Consider the following 21,054-nt stretch of genomic DNA (forward strand, 5'->3'; position numbering starts at 1 on the left):
CCCTTGAGCCAGATAGAGATTCCCACCAGGGGTATCCAAAAACCAAGCTGGGTTTCTAGATGCCAGCTAGGAATGATGTAGAGATTCTGTGGGTTCGAGAATTCCCTGGCCGCCCAGTGGTTGGGACTCCGCACTCTCAATGCCAAGGGCCTGGGTTTGATCCCTGGTCAGGAAGTAGGATCCCACAAGCTGCACGACGCAGCCAGAAAAAGAAGTTGAGATTTTCTGGGCTTGGATCAGCCGCTTGCTTGGTGGCATAGGTTATGGAGAGTTGAGCTGATGACGCTGAACAGGCATCAGGAGAGACCAGCTTGCTCCTCCCGCCTCTGCACTGGTATCTCCTAACAGCTGGGGGACGCTCACTCAGGAGAGAGCACTCTCTCAGTTGGATTTCTGTGATGCCCAAGTCTACCTTTCTAACCTTTTTTTGACTTCTCTCGCTCCAAACCTAGGCAAGATCCTCATTATCGGAGGCAGCATCGCCAACTTCACCAATGTGGCCGCCACATTCAAGGTAACCAGCTGCAGGGGAATGTGGGTGGGTTGGGAGCAGGGAAGGGAAGTTTCTGTGCAAGTAGGTTTGAGACAGAAGCAGGTTCCCATGAGTTACCCAGTCCGGGGGAGGGGCTTTTGACCTAGGGATGCACAAGACACTGGGATGGATCTGGATCCGAACCTGTGTGTCTCTGGCCAAGCAGCCGACCCTCGCTGGGCCATAATTCTCCCATCTGAAGTGTGGGGAGAAGGGGAATTTCTGCCTTCCCCCCTTTCAGGACCAATTCTTCTAAAACTGGCTTGACTGATCTCATTTCCAACACTCCATTGTAAGACTCTGGGTTCTCTGCACCTCCTAGCGTTTCTGTTTCCCAATCATCTGCCCCTTCTCCAAAAGGTTGGCATGAGGAAGTGTCTGATGCCCTGGGGCTCCTGCTCTTCCAGCCAGAGGCCCGTCAGCCTGGGTCCCTGTGCACAAGTCAGGGGCGTGGGCCCCAGTTTAAGGAAAGTGTGACTGCCGGTCAAGAAGGATGACAGCTAACGTGTCTCGAGACTCCTCCCCTTCAAGGGGGCCGCCTCAGGAGGCCACTTATCTCATCCTGTCAGGTGCTCACTGAAGCCCTTCAAAAGAGTGTCTTCCATCTGGTAGTTCCACATAAGCTTTGAAAATAATGCATAGGGCTTCCCTGGTGGCGCAGTGGTTGAGAGTCCGCCTGCCGACGCAGGGGACGTGGGTTCGTGTCCCGGTCCAGGAAGATCCCACGTGCCGCGGAGCAACTAAGCCCGTGTGCTATGGCCACTGAGCTTGCGCGTCCAGAGCCTGTGCTCTGCAACGGGAGAGGCCTGTGTACCGCAAAAAAAAAAAAGAAAGAAAGAAAGAAAGAAAATAATGCATAAATAGATGTCAGTCTTGAAAGTCTGAGCTCTCGAGAAGGAGGGGACCAGGCCTCGCCAGTCCTGCCTAAAACAGGTCCCTAATTGGACCTGATTCAACAAACAAATCTGACACAGGTGAATCTCGACAGCTTTGTTTTAACTTCTGAGCAGCCTGTAATAAAGGCAGTGCTGTCGATAAGGGCGGTTATGTCTGGAGCAGGAACTGTGCGCAGAGCCTCCCGTGAAATGCCATGAGCGACAGAACTTAGACTCAGTAAACTTGCCCTCCATCTGGAGAGACAAAACTGGTCCACACCTGTACATGCTCCCACGTTTCCAAAGTTGATACCCGTTGCAATGCTTTTGCCCCAAATCACTTGAAGAAGCTTTTGTAGGACTTTGACATTTAAGTAGACAATGTCCTGATCACCCTGACAACTCTTGCATAGGACCTCGGTATAGTTTCCCCCAAAATTGCAATAAGAGAACAAGAACGACTATAGATTGGGATAAGAGAGACCAGCAAAGCCCCACTGGCGTTGGAGGCCCAGCACCCCGCGCATCGAGGGGTGTCACCGCTAGGTGCCCCATGTTCTCACCTCAGCACCATTAACAGTGGTTGCTTGTCCTAGGCCTTTGGGTCGCTTGTGTGTGCAACACGTGTAAAATTCTTGAGTGCCAGGGCCTGCCGTGCTTTGTGAGAAGCCGCCCTGTTTTTTTCGTTTTGTTTTGCTTCTGGCTGTGCCGCACGGCTTGTGGAATCTCAGTTCCTCGACCAGGGATTGAGCCTGGGCCGCGGCAGTGAAGGCACTGAATCCTAACCACTGGACCACCAGGGAACTCCCAGCAGCCCTTGTAATCTACGCCCTGGGACATTTGTTTCCCATGGTTATAAACGCTTGCTTTATGGCTGCGTTCATTCTAGTCACATGTCTGTTGTCCCTTGGTGCTTCCAGGGCATCGTGAGAGCGATTCGAGATTACCAGGGCCCCCTGAAGGAGCACGAGGTCACGATCTTTGTCCGAAGAGGTGGCCCCAACTACCAGGAGGGCTTACGGGTGATGGGAGAAGTCGGTAAGATGGGGAACCTTTTCTGTCTCTCCCACCCTGAGTGTCACGCCTCCTTGGGATTCCTGCAAGAGTCAGTCTTCCAGTGCCTCCGTGCCCTCCCCTCCGCCTCTGGAGGTGTAGCTTGCTTCTGCTGCTGTTCTGTGCCCTCCTGACACAGAGCACCTGACCGAAACCTAAACCCAGAATGGGCAGGAAGGCATTTTCATTCAGCTGTTCACTTAACAAATAATTGTGGGAGGCCTGCTGTGTGCCGGGCCCTGTGCTGAACCCTGGGGTCACAGCCACGTGCGACAGATGACAGGCAGCAAGCCCTCATGCAGTTGAGAACAGTGACTGCAGCGTCAGGCGGCATGAAGGAAGACGAGCAGGGGGAAGGGGCGGGACATCTGTGCCTCTAGCATCTGTGGGAGGGGACAGGGCGGTTTTAAATGAGGCAATCGGAGAACGCTTGACCAGAAAGGTGGCATTTGAGCAGAGACCTGGAGGAAGGAGCAGTCAGTGGTGACTGTCTGCCAAGGAAAGGGCAAGTCCCAAGGCCCTGGGGTAGGACCAGCTGGGAGGGCTGAGGGACTGGGGTCGGGAGAGCGAAGGCAGGGAGTCCGGGGATGGAGGCAGAGAGGCCGAGGGAGCAGATACGCGCGGGGCTAGAACAGGTCCCGTGGGCACTTGGCTGTGACCCTGGCAGCTGCTGGAGACTGAGCAGAGGAGTGACACCATTTGACTGAGGTTTGAGAAGGTTGTTTAGGCTGCTGGGTGGAGACAAGACCAGAGGGCAGTCAGGTCGAAGCAGGGGGACCACCTAGGAGGCTGCGGCAGCCTCTAGGGCAGAGTGGTGGCCTGGACTGGGGGGCGGAGGAGGGAGACAGTGGTAAGTGTCCAGGCCCCGACTGCTGGTGACCTGGATGGCGGGAGGGGTCTGGTAATTGATAGAACCGGAGGGAGTTGCCCCTCGCTGAGCTGAGGGCAGAGAGGATGTGGGTCCGTTTTGGTTTCCTTTCTTCCTTCTGCATTTTGGGCGTCTCCTGCAGGCTCCTGAGACCTCAGACTCAGAGCCATCAAGAACTTGGGGACCATGTGACGTCAGTGAGGACTAAGACTGGGTCTCCCTGAGTTGACCTGATAGAACCAGCAGCTTTGGTCTTGAGTGCAGTGCAGCCCCGTCGCTAAGAGCAGTTATGTGTGGGGCGGGGGAGGGGGGTGAGGATATGAGACACGCCTGCTCGGTGATCATGCCCTCTAACTGGAGAGACAGAACCTTTCCACCTTCCCATTTTCCCAAACCTGATATCCATGGCAAACACTAACCCACCTAGGTCACTTGAAGTGGTACCAAGTCCTAGTTTTCACCTGAAACTGTGGACCTGCCATGGACGTAGCCCTCGGAACAGCACAGTGAATGTTACTCAGTCATGCCTGGGACGTTCAACTCACGGGACAATGAACAAGTAAACAGCGGCTGGAACAGGAGGCTGTTCGGTGGGGATCTGCAGGCGGGGCGGTGTGGAGGGGAGCGACTGTCAAGGTCAGAGAAGGCCTTTCCCAAGAGGTGGCACTTGAGCTTGAGCTGAGCGACAGCCAGGTGACAGCTCCATGCAGAGGAAGGAACAGGGCCAGAGCCCTGGGGAAAGGAGCCCGGCTGTTGAGGAACAGAGGCCGGGCCTGGGTGGCTGCAACGTGGTGGCCACGGGTGACAGATCTGGAGGGGGTCGGAGAGCCGGGGAACGTGAGGAGCGCAGGCTCTCATGCTGCCTGTGGTCACCGGAGTGTGTCTGTAAGGCTCTTTCTTGCTCTTATTGGCAGGTAACCTTTACAGAGTTTTGTTTGATGGTGAAGATAATGACCACCAACTTCTCCTGGGATAATTGGTCTTGCACAGAAAGCGCCGGACATCGGGCGGGCTCTAAAGGGGCCTTGCCAGAGTCATGTGGCCTTCCTTGCAAGGCACTTATTAGGAGACTTGAACCATGGATGCTTTTCCGTCCCTCACAGGGAAGACCACTGGGATCCCCATCCATGTGTTTGGCACTGAGACTCACATGACGGCCATTGTGGGCATGGCCCTGGGCCATCGGCCCATCCCCAATCAGCCGCCCACAGCGGCCCACACTGCAAACTTCCTCCTCAACGCCAGCGGGAGCACGTCGGTAGGTGCCAGTCTTCCTCTGCCGTAAAGCCTGCAGGGTCATCTTTGTCGCCCCTCATATCCCATCCCATCCTGGGCACGGTCCCCAGCTTTTTGGGGGCACTGGGGAGGTATGGGGAGAAGGTAGTATGTGGTTGGTTTCTGTATCTCTGCCAGTTTTTTCTGCCCTATCAAGGTAGTGTAATGGAAAGACCAGGGATTTTTAAATCAGACCTGAGTTCAAGGAAGGGACCTTGGTGGGTATCACCAGGAACCTCAGTTTGCTCACCTGTAGCTTGGGGACAATACTAATTCCTATCTCAGAGGCTTGTTAAATAGTTCTTTCGGAAGCAGCTTGTAGAGAACAGAACTGTGCATAGTTCTTGTTACCTGAGTTCTTTGGGGCCTTAGTGACCGGTAGCTTTTTTTCCAGCTGTTCCCTGCGATTGTTTCTCTCTCCTTGTCCCCCCAGACTCCAGCCCCCAGCAGGACGGCGTCTTTTTCTGAGTCCAGGGCTGATGAAGTGGCACCTGCAAAGAAGGCCAAGCCCGCCATGCCACTAGGTAACTCCCAGCAGTTTCAGGACCCTCCTGTCCCCCTTCCCTTCCTGGGCCCCGCTGGGCCAGCAGAGGTGGATGGAAAGCGGTTTGGGCTTTGCTTTTGGGCATGGTGCATGGGATGGGAACAGACACGAGGAAGTGGTGGCTGGAGCCTTCCGCGTGGGCTCTCCTGGTGCTGAGGGCCCACGCTGCGCTTGGGTCACCCCACTCCCCATTGTCTTCCCCTCTGCCCCCTTCTGTGGGGTGTGTGAGCTGGGCAGGGAGGCTGCGGAGGAGACAGGGTTACAGAAATACCAGGTGGGGGCAGGGTCCCTCAGACTCTCCTCCTGAGTGGACGGCAGGAGCCCAAAGCTCAGAACGGCAGAGAACTCCCGCGCCCACGCCCCCAACCATCCTGGGGCTCTTACCAGGACATTCCCTTCTGGTGAGCCCACCGCAAGGGCGCACATTGTCTCCCAGGCCGTCTGTGCTTTGCCTGCTCGTCTGTCCCTCCTGTGATTCATGAGAGACATGATCCCTGCCAGCCAGCCCTTGCGACCAGCGCTAGGTAACCTGTGTTCGTTACCGCTGGGCTGACATGGCCTGTGTGGCCTCTTCTTGGGACGGACGGAGCGTGCTTAAGGCATCTTGTGAAATAGCGACACTGGCTCCAGGCACTCAAGATTGGAAGCCGCCGCCCTGCAGTCCCCAAACCGGTAGCTTTGTCCACAGCACAGAATGACAGGTCCAGTCCCTCGGCCTAATCATCTCGTTGTGCTTCATGGGGACAAAACAGGTCAAGAGGGTGGGACCGGGCCTGCTGTCCCTCAGGCCTTGGTGCTTTTGCTCCTCTCTGTGCTCTGTGGTCCTTCTCCCCTTCTTGCCTCCACTCTGCTGATCGGGGGTCTCTCTTCTGTTGGCCTTGCTCCTGTCTGTTGTGAATAGACAAGAGACGGTGAGCGCAGCAGCCCTGCAAGGCTTGTCCATGGACCCCTCCCTGTTCCCACCCGCTCCCTCCAAAGCCTCCAGCCATCAGCGGGTCACTCAGTTGCCTTGGTCATTTTCTTTGACAGATTCAGTCCCAGGTCCAAGATCCCTGCAAGGTAGGATGCCCCCAGCTCCGCGTGTGGCTTGTTAGCGGGTTACAGTCTTACGGTGTGCTTTGTCTCCCCGTCCCCGGTGGGTTGCAGTGTTGTCTGGTATACTCTGTCCCTGCCTTGGTGTGGCCTGCCCCGAGTCCTAGTCTTCGCTCTCCTTTCTTTCCCACCCCTGCTTATTTCACACCCCCGCTTTCCTTGCCGGTGGGGCTGTGAGTCCATACGTGGGAGGGGGTGGAGAGCGCAGGACGGGCGAGAGCCAGGCCCACAGCCTTGGGCAGTGGGTGGAGGCGAGGAGGGAGGGTCCTCCTGGGAAAGAGGGAGCCATGGAAACTGAAGGGGGCGTGGCAGAGCCAGCGGGCCAGGAGGGGAGCCACTGACCACCTGATTTTCATCTACATCCCATGATGTCCTCGTTTTCTTTTCCCACCTCAGCCTCACCACCGCTGACTTCAGCCCAGACTCCCAGCACCAGGGACAAGTTTAGATTTCTCTGGGATTTGGGTGGAAGACAGAATGGAGAAGGAGAGAGAGAGACCCGGAAGGGTGTGCAGTAAATCTGGAGGAGGGACTGGGCTTTGTCTGGTGTGTGAGGTCACTGTTTAGCAGGGACATTTTCTGTGTGTGTTCACACAAACTTGTACACGTTCATCTGTTGACCGAGGTGAATAGGTGAATCAGTTCAAAGCGTCAGCGCCTTCATTTACCTTTTTGACATTGACAGCTGTGAGAGATCCCCCGCTCTGGGGAAGGGGAGTTTCTGGTGAAGGGGGGTTCCGTAATGATGACCTCTGACTCCTTGCTGAGAAGAGGAAAGGGGTAACTAGGCAAGGTCAAGTAGCCCTTCCTGCCTTACCTCTGGCAGCATCCGCTGTTACCTAAAAGACCAGACCTGAGGCTGAGCCCTGCGCAGAAGGACAGAAGGAACGGGGGCAGACTCTCAGTGAGAGCTCTTGGCTGTGGAGGGTGGAGGTGGGGTTTAGTCTTACTGTCCTGGGCGGTGCTGAGACGTGGGAGAGGAAGGACGGCGGTGGATCAGGAAGGGAGGGTAGATTGGGCCAGGACAGCAGAGCCAGTGGAGGAGCCTGGTGGGGGCTTAGCCCCGGAGCACAGGTTCTCTCTGGGGCCTCCATCTGTGCTGCTGCTGGGCTGAGGATTGCCACCTTCAGCTTTGCCTTCTCTGTGCTCTGAGAGCTCCAGTTCTGCCCCCCGTTCGAGCTGGAAGTGCGGGTGGGTTCGTAGTGATTCCAGGCCTTGTCCTGATTTCTGTAGCCTCTCGGGTGGACAGATGGGTGTATGTGCTCTTGCGTGCATGCTGACTCTCGGGGATGTGGGCTCCCCGAGGATGGGGAGTGGTGGGGCCGTGCTGGCTTTGTATCCCTCCTCAGTCGCACAGTTGAGCTGCATCTCAGCTTAGGACAGAATCCTGGCTCTGATGCTAGATGACCTACAATCTTCGTCATTTGGCAACTCTGGCCTTCAGTTTTCTGGGACTGGAAAGTGAGGGAACTGGATTAGGTGGCCTCCCTTGTTCTGTGATCTCACGTCTCATTGGAACCCAGATGAGTCCAGGGCACAGTAAATCCCGGGTGTTTGCACCAGCAGGAGCCTTCTGTCATGAGAAGCTTATGGCTGTGATGGAAGAGGCAAGCCTGCGTAGGGATGAGAATCTTTTTTTTTTTTTTTGGGGGGATGAGAATCTTACATGAAACTGGTCTTACAAGACCATCTTACAAGAAACTGGTCTCTTTTAGCCAAGCCTGTGCTAGTACAGTAGGTTAATTAATACCAATGCCCCTGAGCTCTCTGCGTTATTTTCCTTGGGGGAGCTGAGAACGTCCCCTGTGGGCTACTTTTCTCCAGCAGAAAGCAGGAGCGTCAGGTGACCTGCCTGTCTGGGGCGACAGCTCAGGAGGAATGCACTTCCACCAGCTCTTGTTGTTCCCCTCACCCCTTTCCTGATGCCCCTTTCTGCCCCTTTCCTGCCGGCCTGTCCAAGAGCATTGTTCTGAGCAGGAAAGAGCCACCTGGGAGGAGGCTGTGGGGAGAAGGTCAGGTGGAAGGTCAGTTAGGATCAGGCTACAGCAGACCTCTTCATTGGACCTACGCTGACCTAGAATCAAGAGGATTCAAATCCTGTCCCGAGCTGGCTTATGTCCAAATTCACAGGTGATGAGGATTGTTGGGGAGCTGTTTGAAGTCTTGTGGTAGACAACAGGGTCCTACTGTATAGCACAGGGAACTATATTCAGTGTCCTTTTATAAACCGTAGTGGAAAAGAATATGGAAAAGAATATATAGAAGTATAACTGAGCCACTTTGCTGTACAGCAGAAATTAATACAACATTGTAAATCAACTATAATTTTAAAAAGTCCAAGGGACTTCCCTGGTGGTCCAGTGGTTAAGACTCCATGCTTCCTAAGTCAGAAAGAGAAAAACAAATATTGTATGTTAACGCATATATGTGGAACCTAGAAAAATGGTATAGATGAACCTGTTTGCAGGGCAGAAATAGAGACACAGATGTAGAGAACAAACGTATGGACACCAACGGGGGAAAGCAGCGGGGGGGTGGTGGCGGGAAGAATTGGGAGATTGGGATTGACATGTATACACTAATATGTATAAAATAGATAACTAACAAGAACCTGCTGTATAACAAATAAATAAAATTAAAAATTAAAAAAAAAACGAAAAAACAAAAAGACTCTGTGCTTCCACTGCAGGGGCTACAGGTTCAGTCAATCCCTGGTTGGGGAACCAAGATCCCGCATGCCCACGCCCCCGAAAAAAAATAGTTTAAAAACAAAAAAAACTTTCGGTCACCCAAATTGGGAGAGCTTAACATTTTTTTCTGGTGACTTTAAAAATAATTGATCAAGCCCTCATTTGCATATATATACCTTTCCTGTGAAGTTGAGCAGGTCCTGTAGGAATTCTGCTGTCTGTTCCCTGCTGAGCCCTTTGCCAGCCAGGCAGGTTCCCTCAGTTCATTTTGCGCTCTCTGCCACCTCTTTCCAGAAGAAATCTAGGCGCCTCCTCCCCCACATTCTCAGAGTTCCGTCTTCTTGACATTCCTTTGCAGTTTTGACGCCTCGCCCTCGCGGGACGTGGGGCGTGGAGGGGTCTGGCAGGCAGCCCCCGGGGGGTGTGTTCTGGGTGTACTCGCTCTGTCTCTGCCCCCCAGGAAAGAGCGCCACCCTCTTCAGCTGCCATACCAAGGCCATCGTGTGGGGCATGCAGACCCGGGCCGTGCAGGGCATGCTGGACTTTGACTACGTCTGCTCCCGCGACGAGCCCTCGGTGGCTGCCATGGTCTACCCTTTCACGTGAGTTGCGCACGGCAGGGAGGCTGGACGCGGCCACCGAGCGGGATGTCCTCATCCCATCTCCTCCAGCAGCAGCACAGAGCTGGGCGAGCCCTGGATTGTCCCCTTTGCCCGAGAAGCATCTGCCCATCCCAGACGGGGCGGTCGATGTTCCTGGGGGATCTTTTTCCCCCACAGACTGAACTCTTTGAAGGCAGACCCTGCCTTTCCGCTTTCCGGGTGAAGCCCCTCCCGAGCCCTGGCAGGTTAAGAGTGTCCTGACCCCTCCTCTGCCTTCCTCACAGCGGGGACCACAAACAGAAGTTTTACTGGGGTCACAAGGAGATCCTGATCCCCGTCTTCAAGAACATGGCTGATGCCATGAAGAAACACCCGGAGGTGGATGTGCTGATCAGCTTTGCCTCCCTGCGCTCAGCCTATGACAGCACCATCGAGACCATGAATCACGCACAGGTAGCTCACTGCCCCCTGGGACGGGAGGCAGGGGCACCCTGAATGGCGTCCACTGCGACAAAGGCCTTGGGACTCGGGACTGGCCAGTGATTTGGGGGATGGTGGTTGGAGACCTGATCTTCAGGAGGCAAGGTGGTCACCAGGGGCTGGTGGGCTGCTTACCCGGGCTGGCAGAGAATCAGTCCGGGGTCGTCTGCCTCCACCAGGTCCTTTCTGTGCTGAGACTGGCTTTCAAAACAGGATCAAAAGCACTTTTTTTACTTATTGTAAAATTGTTACGTATTTATTATAGAAAAGAATTAAATGCTGATAGTAAGAAGAAGAGGGTAAATACCTCAGGTCTCATTTCCCAGAAATATGGTTGCTGACGTTTGAGTACATCCTTATTCACACCTTTTTCTGGGTTTGAACAAATGGAATAACGCTGTATCTATTTTATAATCCTTCAGTGACTCTTTCCACATCAATACTTACCAGCAACATCATTTTTGCTTTTTCAAGTCTCATGATGAGCATATATCCTTAATTGTTTCCCCAGCGTAAATGTCTCGAGGTCAAACTGCTACATCAGAATGTGCAGATTTGAAAGCCTTTGATCCATCCTGCCCAGGGGCCCTCCAGAAAAGTCCAGAACTGGGGACGTAAACTCCCATCACTAGTTTGAGAACGCCTGTTTCTCTGTACCTTTGCCAACATTGAACGCTTGGACGTAAAGAACGTATATACTTGACAAAATGATAGGCATTCTATTTAATTTGCATATCTTTGATTATTAACTAAGATGAGCTTCGAAAATATGTATTGGCCATTTGCATTCTGTGACATGGCCTCGCCTCCTTTTTCTCTGTTGAGGTGTTTATCATTTTTGTTACTGATTTGTAAGAGCCCTTAGGGATTAAGATACTGAGTTTTCTGTTCCAAATTATTGTCTGATCCCAGACTGGCTTACTTCAGTTTATGACTGGAGTAAACTTGTTTTGATATCTCGATGAAGCAAAAAAGAAAACACACCTGCTGAAAATGAGTGGCTTTTCTAGTTTAGAACAGAGGTTGGTGAACTACAGTGCAAGGGCCAAACCCAGCCCCCTGCCTGTTGTAAATAAAGTTTTATTGGAACACAGCCATGCTCGCTCATTTACATATTGTCCGTGGCTGCTTCTGTGCTGCAGAGGCAAAATTTAGTCGTTACCACAGAGACCACATGACCAACAGACCCCAAAACACTATCTGGTCCTTTATAGAAAGAGTTTGCCTTGGATATTTCCCATCCCCCCCACCCCCACCCCCTCTGGCTTCTCCCTCAGCCCACTCTCTGGTCCAAGTGTGGAAGCAGCTTGTTTCTACCCAGGTTTTGTCCTGTGGGGATGTAGAGTCAGAGCCTCAGAGGGCACAGCAGGGATAGCCCTAGATAGCTGCTTTATGATCCGGCACCTGGACAGGTGGGAGACAGGTGGGGCTGAGTCTCATGAGTTTTTGGATAGGTGAGAATATAACAGTTTTGACTACAGCAAGTTTTCAGAAACATCTGTTCCACTTGGTTACTGACTCACTGTGGTGTTAACCAATGGAGCGCAGTTTTGGGTGCCTCTCTTTGGGGGGAGGGTTGAATGAGCAGGGTAGGAACAGAGGCCTGTGGGAAGAAGGGGGTGCATATTGTTATCATTACTCCTGGAAGGGGGCCTGGGAGATGGGTTCTGGAATGGTCACTGCCTCGACATCTCAAGTGGTGAAATGATAACGGGAAGGGACTATCCTCGTGCCCTAGATCCGGACCATTGCCATCATAGCTGAAGGCATCCCCGAGGCCCTCACGAGGAAGCTGATCAAGAAGGCAGAGCAGAAGGGAGTGACCATCATTGGACCTGCCACCGTGAGCATCCCTTCCACTTCTGGGCCCATAGGAAGCTCATTGCTGACTCTACTGTCTCCCATCTAGTTTGAAAAGACTGAGAGTACCTGTTGAAAGTCAGGCTGTCCATTTCCAGTTAAATATTTTTTTCTGGCTGCGCCATGCGGCCTACAGGATCCTAGTGCCCCAACCGGGAATCGAGCCCAGGCCCTGGCAGTGGAAGTGCTGAGTCCTAACCACTGGACCGCAAGGGAATTCCCTGTCCACTTCCAGTTAATTTTTTAAAGGGCTCTCTCCACAGACCATATCACCTTTACAGTTTCGAGGGGCTAACAAGATTTTTTTAAGTGTCCACCCTCAGACAACCATAGCATGGTCTTTGATTATTCCTTCAACTGTAAACCAAAGAAAAATCTACCTAGGGACCTTACTTTTGACCCAAAGGCCTTTACATAAGAAAAAATGGCCCCGTGAATGTTTTTTTGTTTTTGTTGTTTGTTTTTATTTAGTTGTTGCCTTAAAAATTTGGCTGAAGCTAAGAATTTTTTTTAACATCTTTATTGGAGTATACTTGCTTTACAGTGGTGTGTTTCTGCTGTTTCACAAAGTGAATCAGCTGTACCTATACATATATCCCCATAACCCCTCCCTCTTGCATCTCCCTCCCACCCTCCCTATCCCACCCCTCTAGGTGGTCACAGAACACCGAGCTGATCTCCCTGTGCTATGCGGCTGCTTCCCACTAGCTGTCTGTTTTACATTTAGTAGTGTATATATGTCCATGCCAATCTCTCACTTTCGTCCCAGCTTACCCTTCCCCCTCCCCATGTCCTCAAGTGAAAGCTTTTTGAGCTAAGCAAGGGACCTTTCATCTTGGAGACAGAGGGTGATCTTGAGCAGAGGTGCACACTTGCATCAGACACTTTTACTGGGTGCTGTTGCCCTTTTGGAGCAGAAGAGGCGACCTAACCCTGAGTGTATACCTCCAAATCTGCAGTCGTAAGCCACGTTTTAGCAATAAGGCTCCCTTTTTTCTGTGTGATATCTCTTGACGGGGAGAAGAGAGTCTTCCTCAGCAGGAACCCCGACATGCAGGTGCTGGCCAGGGTGGGCTGGGCAGGTAATCCCGGGCTCTGTGACCACCCCCCGAGCTCTATGGTCAATCAGCCCGCCCTCCTCCCTGACCGCGGTTTCCGCCCCTGCAGGTCGGTGGCATCAAGCCCGGGTGCTTTAAGATTGGGAACACGGGCGGGATGCTGGACAACATCCTGGCCTCCAAGCTGTACCGCCCCGGCAGCGTGGCCTATGTCTCGCGTTCGGGCGGCATGTCCAACGAGCTCAACAATATCATCTCTCGGACCACGGATGGCGTCTACGAGGGCGTGGCCATCGGCGGGGACAGGTGATCAGCTGAGGGACAGGGCTCTAGGTCCTCTATCTCTGCTCGCCGCCCACCGCTGAGCTCCATGCACACAGGGATGTTGCTTAAGTCCATAAAGTGGGGCATCTCTTCTCTGTCTCAGGACCAACATGAGCATAAGATCAGAAAATACAGAGGAAAAACACAGGAAGGTGTTTTAAAAGGTGTTCGGGCTTTGCGGGTAGTTCCCTTTGTTGTCTGTGGCCGGAGGGTGGCAGCGGGGTGCGGTGCTTAGCAGGGCTCATTCTGAAATCAAACCCTGGGGGTTCAAACCCCAGTTTCCCTGTTTGGGGGGGCGGGGTGGGGGCAATCCTGGGCAGGTTTCCAACCCTCCCTAGACCGCCATCAGCCTTACGTAGCAAACGGGTAAGGTCATAATCTCTACCTCCTGGGGTTGTTGGAGGATTAAATGAGACTAACACAGGGCCTGGTGCTTAGTTAGTACTCAGTGCTAGTTGTAGTTAATAAGTGAAAGGAAAAACTGTTCCTTTACTCACCACCATACTCATACTTCTGGCCACAAATGTGGCCAGATTTTCCCACACCAAGCAGTTCTCTAATTCTCTGCAGATAGCAACTGGAGGCCCTACAATTCAGTTCAGTTCTGACACTCTACTTCAAGATGGCATCATAGCGCCAGGTCCCACAGGTTCAGGGCTCAGTCCCACAGGAGTGCCCCCAACTTCATATGTCAGTCACAAGTCCAGCCCTCTGGTACTTCTGACCACCGGCTATAAATCAGAGGCTCCCATGACCCCCTCCTCGAGTTCGATAATTTGCTAGAAGGGCTCACAGAACTCAGGAAAACTTTGCTCACTAGCTTACCGGCTTATTACAAAAGGATGCAACTCAGGAACAGCCAGATGGAAGAGGTGCATAGGGCAAGGCATGCTGGGTGCGAGGAGCTTCCCCGCCTTCTCTGGTGAACACACCGCAGGAGCCCTCCAAGAGTTGCCTCATGAGAACAAAAGACACTCCTATCATCCCCATGACTAAGGAAATTACAAAGTTTTTTGGAGGGCTGTGTCAGGAACCGGTGTCAAAGACCAAATATCAGAACAAACGATGCTCCTAGCACCCCTGGTCACTCAGGAGATTACAAGGGTTTTCAGAGCTCCGTGTCAGTAACTGGGAGCAGAGACATATACATATTTCTTACTATTTCACAGATAGTGTCCTCATTATTTTTGTTAGTAGGAACAGTAATCAGTAGGTCATCAGTTGAGTAATGTCTTAGAGCAAAGCCTGGTACTTATTGCCATAATAAATGTTAGCCATTACTGTTTACTGTTATTACTGCTGTCGCTACTGCAACTGCTTGGCTCAGAAAGCAAAAGCTGTTGGGAAAGTGAGTCACTTTGTCAAGTCTTTCTGGCTCCGCCAAGTCATTTCAAATGGAACAACTGCGTGAGAAGGGACTTTCACTGAGGTCTTCAGGGAGGTGGTCTTGGGACCTCTAGTCCCCAGGTGCTCCCTGACAAAAGGCTCTGGGTCAGACGAGTCCGGGCACTGCTGCCGGTTAGTTATACTGTCCTCTTGGGATTTAAATGCCCCTGAGCGTATCAGAAGCACTCGAAGATCTACAAGGACCTTGTAGATCTGAAGCCTACTTGGCCTTAAACAACTCTGTTGCAAACTCACGTGACAGTAGAAAATTTTTAAAAATATTTTGGCTTCTACATAGACCTTCTGGCAATCGCCTAGGATATAGCTTGGTACATTGTATTAATTATCTTTTGCTTTGGATTGAAAAAGTCACCCCAAAACAAAGTGGCTACAAACAACAATAAACGTGTATCCTCCTGGTTCTTGTGCGGTAGGATTCAGGGCTCGGTTGGGTCGTTCTGGCAGGTGGGCTCTCTGTTGAGGCGGTCGGATGCGGCACGCTGGAGGTGGCCCATCCACGTGGCTGGCAGGTGGTTCTTCTCTGTGGGCTTCTGCACAGGCTGCTGAGAGTCCTCAAGACTCGCCGGCTGGCTTCCCCTAGAGCGAGCGATTCAGGGGAGAGCGCTGGCCAGAAGCAATTTTTTTATGGCCCCGCCTTGGAAGTCAATGTTACAGAACGACTTCCTCCATATTTTGTTCCTTAGAAGCTAATCATTAAACTCGACCCAAATTCAGGAGGAGAGGCGTGAGTTTCCACCTTTTTCAAAGAACTTGTGGACATATTTTAAAATCACCCCACATGTGCTCTCGAGGCATCTCTTACTGCCGTATGAACTCCTCTGGGTTCACTACTTCCTCTTGCTTCCCTTCCCTTGTGCCCCATTTACTACCTCCCCCTCCCCCGTTATTCCTAAGGCATCTCTGGCCCCTCACTGGGCATCCACACCCACAAAAAACCCCACAGTGTTCTTAGTACAGGTGTGCTTCCCACACCTGTACACACACCTCACCTCACCGAGTCTCCTGATCATGAATATCCTCCCTGCTCTCACCAGGTACCCCGGCTCAACGTTCATGGATCACGTGTTACGTTACCAGGACACTCCAGGAGTCAAAATGATTGTGGTTCTTGGAGAGGTGAGTTATTTTTAAAAAATGGTTTTACAGCGGAGATTGACACAACGTCGTAAATCAGCTATACTTCAATTAAAAAAGAAAAGGTTACTTGATTATTAAAGTAAAAAAAATTTTTTTTCTGATTATAAAAGTAACGATGATTTTAGTTTTTAAAAAATTCACGCATTTTGGTTATCTGTAACTGAAAGTGACAGTCCCTGGTAATCCTACTCCCTAGACACTGGGGCTTAGAGGCTGCCACTCTTAACACTGCCGTGTTTGTTCCTAGGAGAGAAGTTCTTGCCTCTCGGTGGCACAAGATATTTCAGTGCCAGCAGAGGAGAAGCTTTCACTGGCTGGCCCCAGTCTGTCCCTGGTGGGCAGTGGATAGCTGGAGTCAAAGAGCCTCTCTTACTTGTGCCCCTGATCAGGTCTGGTCCTAAATTATCTCATACCCTTAGATCAGGAGAGGGGAGTTCCGGGGACTCTCCGAGGATACCCACTGCCCTTTGAAAATTCCTCCTTGCATCTAATCTCAATCTTCCAGGCCAAAGCCCATGTCCCCTCATTTTCTAGCCAAGTTCTAACTTGGGACACCTGATGACCTTGGCCCCTACCTGATGTGGGACAGATTTCCTGCTGCATTGCTGCTCTAGGTGCAAGTCAGAATGGGTTCCACTGACTTGGGGGCTTTTTCTTGTTCCCTGTTCTCTGGCAGATAGGAGGCACGGAGGAATATAAGATCTGCCGGGGCATCAAGGAGGGCCGCATCACCAAGCCCGTGGTCTCCTGGTGCATCGGGACCTGTGCCACCATGTTCTCCTCCGAGGTATAGCCATGACAGATACCTGCTGGGCAGGGAGGCCGAGAGAGGGGGCGTCTGCGGGGAGCCGTGTGGTCGTCTTATGAAGCAGCTGGTTCCTTCGATAAACGTTTATTACCTGCTTGGTTCCTACAAGGTCCAGCTGGGGCCCTGCTCTCTAGAAGCTAAAATCCAGTTGGAAGAGACAAACTCATAGCCAGATTAAGGCCAGAACAAGGCTCTGAGTCCTTTCTCAGAGTAGGAGCAATTTACTGCCTGGAGGAGTTGCGGTGGCTTCCTGGAGAAGATGAACCGCTCCTTAAGGAATAAGGAGGAGTTTGCTGAGCAAGAGGGAGGCCTGGGAGGGAGAGGGCACACCCTAGGCTCAGAGCTGGGGAGGGCAGCGGTGGGAAGTTCTGCACGGGGAGAAGCTGTAGAAGAAAACCTGTATGTGTTAACGTGACTGGATGCCTGTGACAGTGCCTGTGGGCAGAAGTAAGTACAGCCTGTAGTGGATGTTAGATAGAGAAGCTCTGAGCTGTCGGACTCCTGCTGGGTGGGATCGGCCAGACCTCAGCCCCTGTGGTCCAGCTTAGACAATCCTCTATCTCGAAGATGGCCCACCCGGTGAGGATGAAACCGAGGAAACCACCACCTGTCACCCATCAGTTCATCAGTAGCTGAGCAGGCTCTGAGTGTAAGGCCTTGACCTCTGCTCTGTGTATATGAAATAAAACTTGGCCATCAAGGATTCCTGCAGCAATGATAATCCCTACGCTTAAACCCTCAATTCTTCGAGTTAGCCTGTCACCCTATCCTTTCCCCCTGGATGGCTTGCCTTTCCCCTTCAGAGTCCCGCCCACCTCCAAGTGGCAGTATTTTGTCCGGTTGTAAAATGCACCTCTCTTTTGAACCAGCAGTTCCATTCCTGCAAATATACTCTGTGGGTCTGCGTGCAAAAATATTTCAAGGTATGTGTACAAGGATGCTCACTGCAGTGTTGTGATGGCAAGAAAAGGAAACACCCTAAACGCTGGTCGGGAGGGGACTGTGTCCTCATGGCACGGCCACGTAATTGGAAACCAGGCAGGAGAAGAATGAGGTGGATTTTGAGATGTCGACATAGAGTTCAAGTTATGTTGACTCTAAGAAGGGGCAGGGTGCGATAAATGCTTATCATAGGATCCATCTGGTGTAACTATGAACTGTGTACGTGTGTGTATCTGTTTTCTAAGTAAGTGAAACGGGAGGGAGCAGGCCACGGAATCCTGCCCATCGTCCAGGGCTGAGCTCCACTCTCACAGGCTTGAGAATCAGCTCTTGGTGGATCTGTGTGACTGGGGCAAGTCGTTTAGCCTCTCCGTACCTCAGTTTCCTGAGCTGTAAAAAGGGGATGATTCGGGATTGTTGCCTGACTTACATAAGAAGGTAATTGTAAAGGTCTGCCACATACAGGTCTTAGCAAATACTCATTTCCATTCTTCAACACACCTGTTCCATGAAGCTCTTCCTGATTCTCTTTCTTCACGGCTGCTCTCCCCTCCACCACGACAGCCAAAAAGAATTCCTCCCTTCCCTCCAGGGTTTCTCTTCACCAGCTCTGCTTTACAAGAGCCCCCCACCTCCCCACTCCCATTATGCTGAGGGCACCTCCTAGAGGGCAAGGACCCTGCTCTTCTGTTTCTGACCAGGTGCTCATCATCGCCCCGTGGGTAGGGCAGGTCCTCAAGGTGTTTTACTTTTGCTTTTTGATTCGTTTTTTAAACAACTTTCTTTGTGTAGTTTCAAGGATATACAAATGTAGAATAGTACCTTGACGGGCCAGCTAATAAGTGCTTTTTGATTTCTTGAACAGGTCATATGACCTTGCAGAGCTTTCTGCCCTATAGAGGAGGTGAGATAGGTAACATCCTCAGTTCAGTGCCTCGGGGAAACTGAACTGAGAACTGGGCTATGGGAGTAGAGACAAGGGGACAGTGGTAAGGTGGCATTTTCACACAACACTGGTCCTGTAGCAGTGGTCCCCAAAACAAAAACAAACAATGGGAAGATTCTGTAAATCATGAACATGCAGTATCATCTGTCTCCCTTCTCAAAGCTTTAGTGTCAGCTTTGAGAAACCTGAGTTACACTTGCTTAACTTCCTTGGACACAGTGTTCTGTAAGTTTATGTGAGTACGGAACCTCCTTCCCACCCCATCCACCCATGCAGATTAAATCCTACAAAGAAGGCGTTGGGAACCCGCTTTGAAGCATGTGTCTTCAAGCCTCTCTAACTGGAGCAGCGGCTCCTAACCTTTTCAGCACTTCAGCCCCTTTTGTTCTATGTTGTGCTAAAGAGCACAGTGAGAGGCCACATTGCCTTGTTCAAATGCTACCACGTACTACCTGTGTGACTTTGGGCAAGTGACTCTACCCCTCTGTGCTTCCATTTCCTTGTTGACAGGAAACAGTCGTAGCTACTGAATGATGACATTTGTAAAGCTCTTAGAAAAGTGCCTGGACACAGTGTTGTTTAAACGGGGAAGGTATTGTTAGGATTACCCACCACACCTGCCCTAATCAGGGTTTTATACCACGTTTCATTAGGTTAATTCCTTTTCCTTGTTGCTTAATCAGAGACAACAGGTAACACGTAGCTCTTCTGATTGGTTTTTCTCTTCCCTCTCACTCCCCATAACCAGTTACCCCTCCACGTTCTATTGAGTTTATAGTTTAATCTCAGTTCATGCTCAGGTGGAAGGGGGCAATCGCTAATTGGCTCCCCGAGATTGTTGCTAAGTAGGAATACAGTACAGGCCAAATGGTGCAAAATCTGACTCTTTTTTTTGCGGTACGCGGGCCTCTCACTGCTGCGGCCTCTCCCGTTGCAGAGCACAGGCTCCGGACGCGCAGGCTCAGCGGCCATGGCTCACGGGCCCAGCCGCTCCACGGCACGTGGGATCCTCCCGGACCGGGGCACGAACCCGCGTCCCCTGCATCGGCAGGCAGACTCTCAACCACTGCACCACCAGGGAAGCCCAAAATCTGACTTTTTAAAAGAAGCTGGAAATTTGTTGTTGTTGTTGTTGTTAATTAATTTATTTACTTGTTTTTGGCTGCGTTGGGTACTCGTTGCTGCACACAGACTTTCTCTAGTTGCGGCGAACGGGGGCTACTCTTCGTGGCGGTGCGCGGGCTTCTCATTGTGGTGGCTTCTGCTGTTGCTGGGCATGGGCACTAGGCGCGCGGGCTTCAGTAGTTGTGGCACGCAGGCTCAGTAGCTGTGGCGCACGGGCTTAGTTGTTCTGCGGCATATGGGCTCGAACCCATGTCCCCTGCATTGGCAGGCAGATTCGTAACCACTGCGCCACCAGGGAAGTCCCATTTGTATTTTTAATGATACCTTCTGGTGTTCTGTTTTGCTTAATAAGGATACATCCTTTATACAAAGTATGCGCAGGACGTCAGATCATGCCTATAAGCTCAGCTTAGCTAAGGTTGGCAGTTTGTAACTTCTCACAGTTGCTCGAAACTAATGGCTATTCTCTGTCTCCCTACCCCCACCCCAACAAGTGCCCCACGGGAAGCCAGATGAAGGTGTTTGTGGAGTTGGGCGCCAGGCTTGGTGTCCTGGCTGTAGTGCACCAGCTGTGTGACCTTGAGTAAGCCCTTGAACTGCTTGCTGCCTCAGGTTCTCATCTGTGAATGAGAGTCAGCCATCGTGCCTATTTAGTGAGCCTTCTGGAGGCTTGAAGTGATCCACATAGAGCATTGAGTGGGGTCCGGCCTATAATCAGTGCCGATGGTCCATGGAGGCTTTGTCCTCTCTTTCGGGGGATTAACAGGCCTGGTAAAGCCGTTCTCCTTTGCCTTCCAGGTACAGTTCGGCCACGCTGGAGCTTGTGCCAACCAGGCTTCTGAAACTGCAGTGGCCAAAAACCAGGCTTTGAAGGAGGCTGGAGTGTTTGTGCCCCGGAGCTTCGATGAGCTTGGAGAGATCATCCAGTACGCGGAGCTGGTGGAGCATGCCACCTCCCTGTCCCTTTCCCATTCCCTCCCGAGGACAGCACCCTCTCCCAAATATAGGTGTCTGATATTCCTGGACCCTCTCAGGTGTCTAAGGCGGCTCTACGGATGGTGCAGAATCCTTTCTTTTTGGCTTTCATTTTGTTTTGTTTCTAGAAGCAGCAGTTACGTGCTGTTCAGACTGGTGTTAAAAACATTCGGTTTCTGAGCCTACCTAGTTGGCGGGCCATAAATGAGAGAAGGGCATAGAAACATTAGAAAATGTCATCTCAAACCAATTGATAAAGAGCTGCTAGATAAGCTATTGTCTCTTCCCGTTCCTTCCCTCTGGGCTTCCGTGGCCTCCAGATTCTCAGCCTTCTCTAAAGCCCCATTCAGAGACGGTGGGGCAGGCCTTGGCTAGAACCTGTTTCCGTTTAGTTCTCGGGAATCCACCTGGTAACTGCTGACAGGAGGGGATTCAGAGCTGGGAAACTCTGGGGTAAGACG

General features: G+C 51.9%; 1 protein-coding gene across 2 annotated transcripts in view; it reads left to right on the forward strand.

The window, feature by feature from the left end:
- ACLY (ATP citrate lyase) overlaps positions 1-21,054 on the forward strand; it is a 42,216-nt gene that overhangs the window by 12,673 nt on the left and 8,489 nt on the right. Inside the window, exons 9-20 of one of the 2 annotated variants that reach the window (XM_065896830.1) lie at positions 453-514; positions 2,328-2,445; positions 4,432-4,586; positions 5,037-5,127; positions 6,177-6,206; positions 9,390-9,531; positions 9,816-9,984; positions 11,750-11,854; positions 13,039-13,235; positions 15,695-15,776; positions 16,474-16,584; positions 20,417-20,544. In XM_065896830.1, coding sequence (XP_065752902.1) covers positions 453-514; positions 2,328-2,445; positions 4,432-4,586; positions 5,037-5,127; positions 6,177-6,206; positions 9,390-9,531; positions 9,816-9,984; positions 11,750-11,854; positions 13,039-13,235; positions 15,695-15,776; positions 16,474-16,584; positions 20,417-20,544 — 1,390 coding nt within the window. The remainder of the gene's footprint in view (positions 1-452; positions 515-2,327; positions 2,446-4,431; positions 4,587-5,036; positions 5,128-6,176; positions 6,207-9,389; positions 9,532-9,815; positions 9,985-11,749; positions 11,855-13,038; positions 13,236-15,694; positions 15,777-16,473; positions 16,585-20,416; positions 20,545-21,054) is intronic. The other variant, XM_065896831.1, reaches the window with a different exon arrangement.

Source organism: Phocoena phocoena, chromosome 19 (assembly GCF_963924675.1).
Source record: "Phocoena phocoena chromosome 19, mPhoPho1.1, whole genome shotgun sequence".
Classification (NCBI taxonomy): Eukaryota; Metazoa; Chordata; class Mammalia; order Artiodactyla; family Phocoenidae; genus Phocoena; species Phocoena phocoena.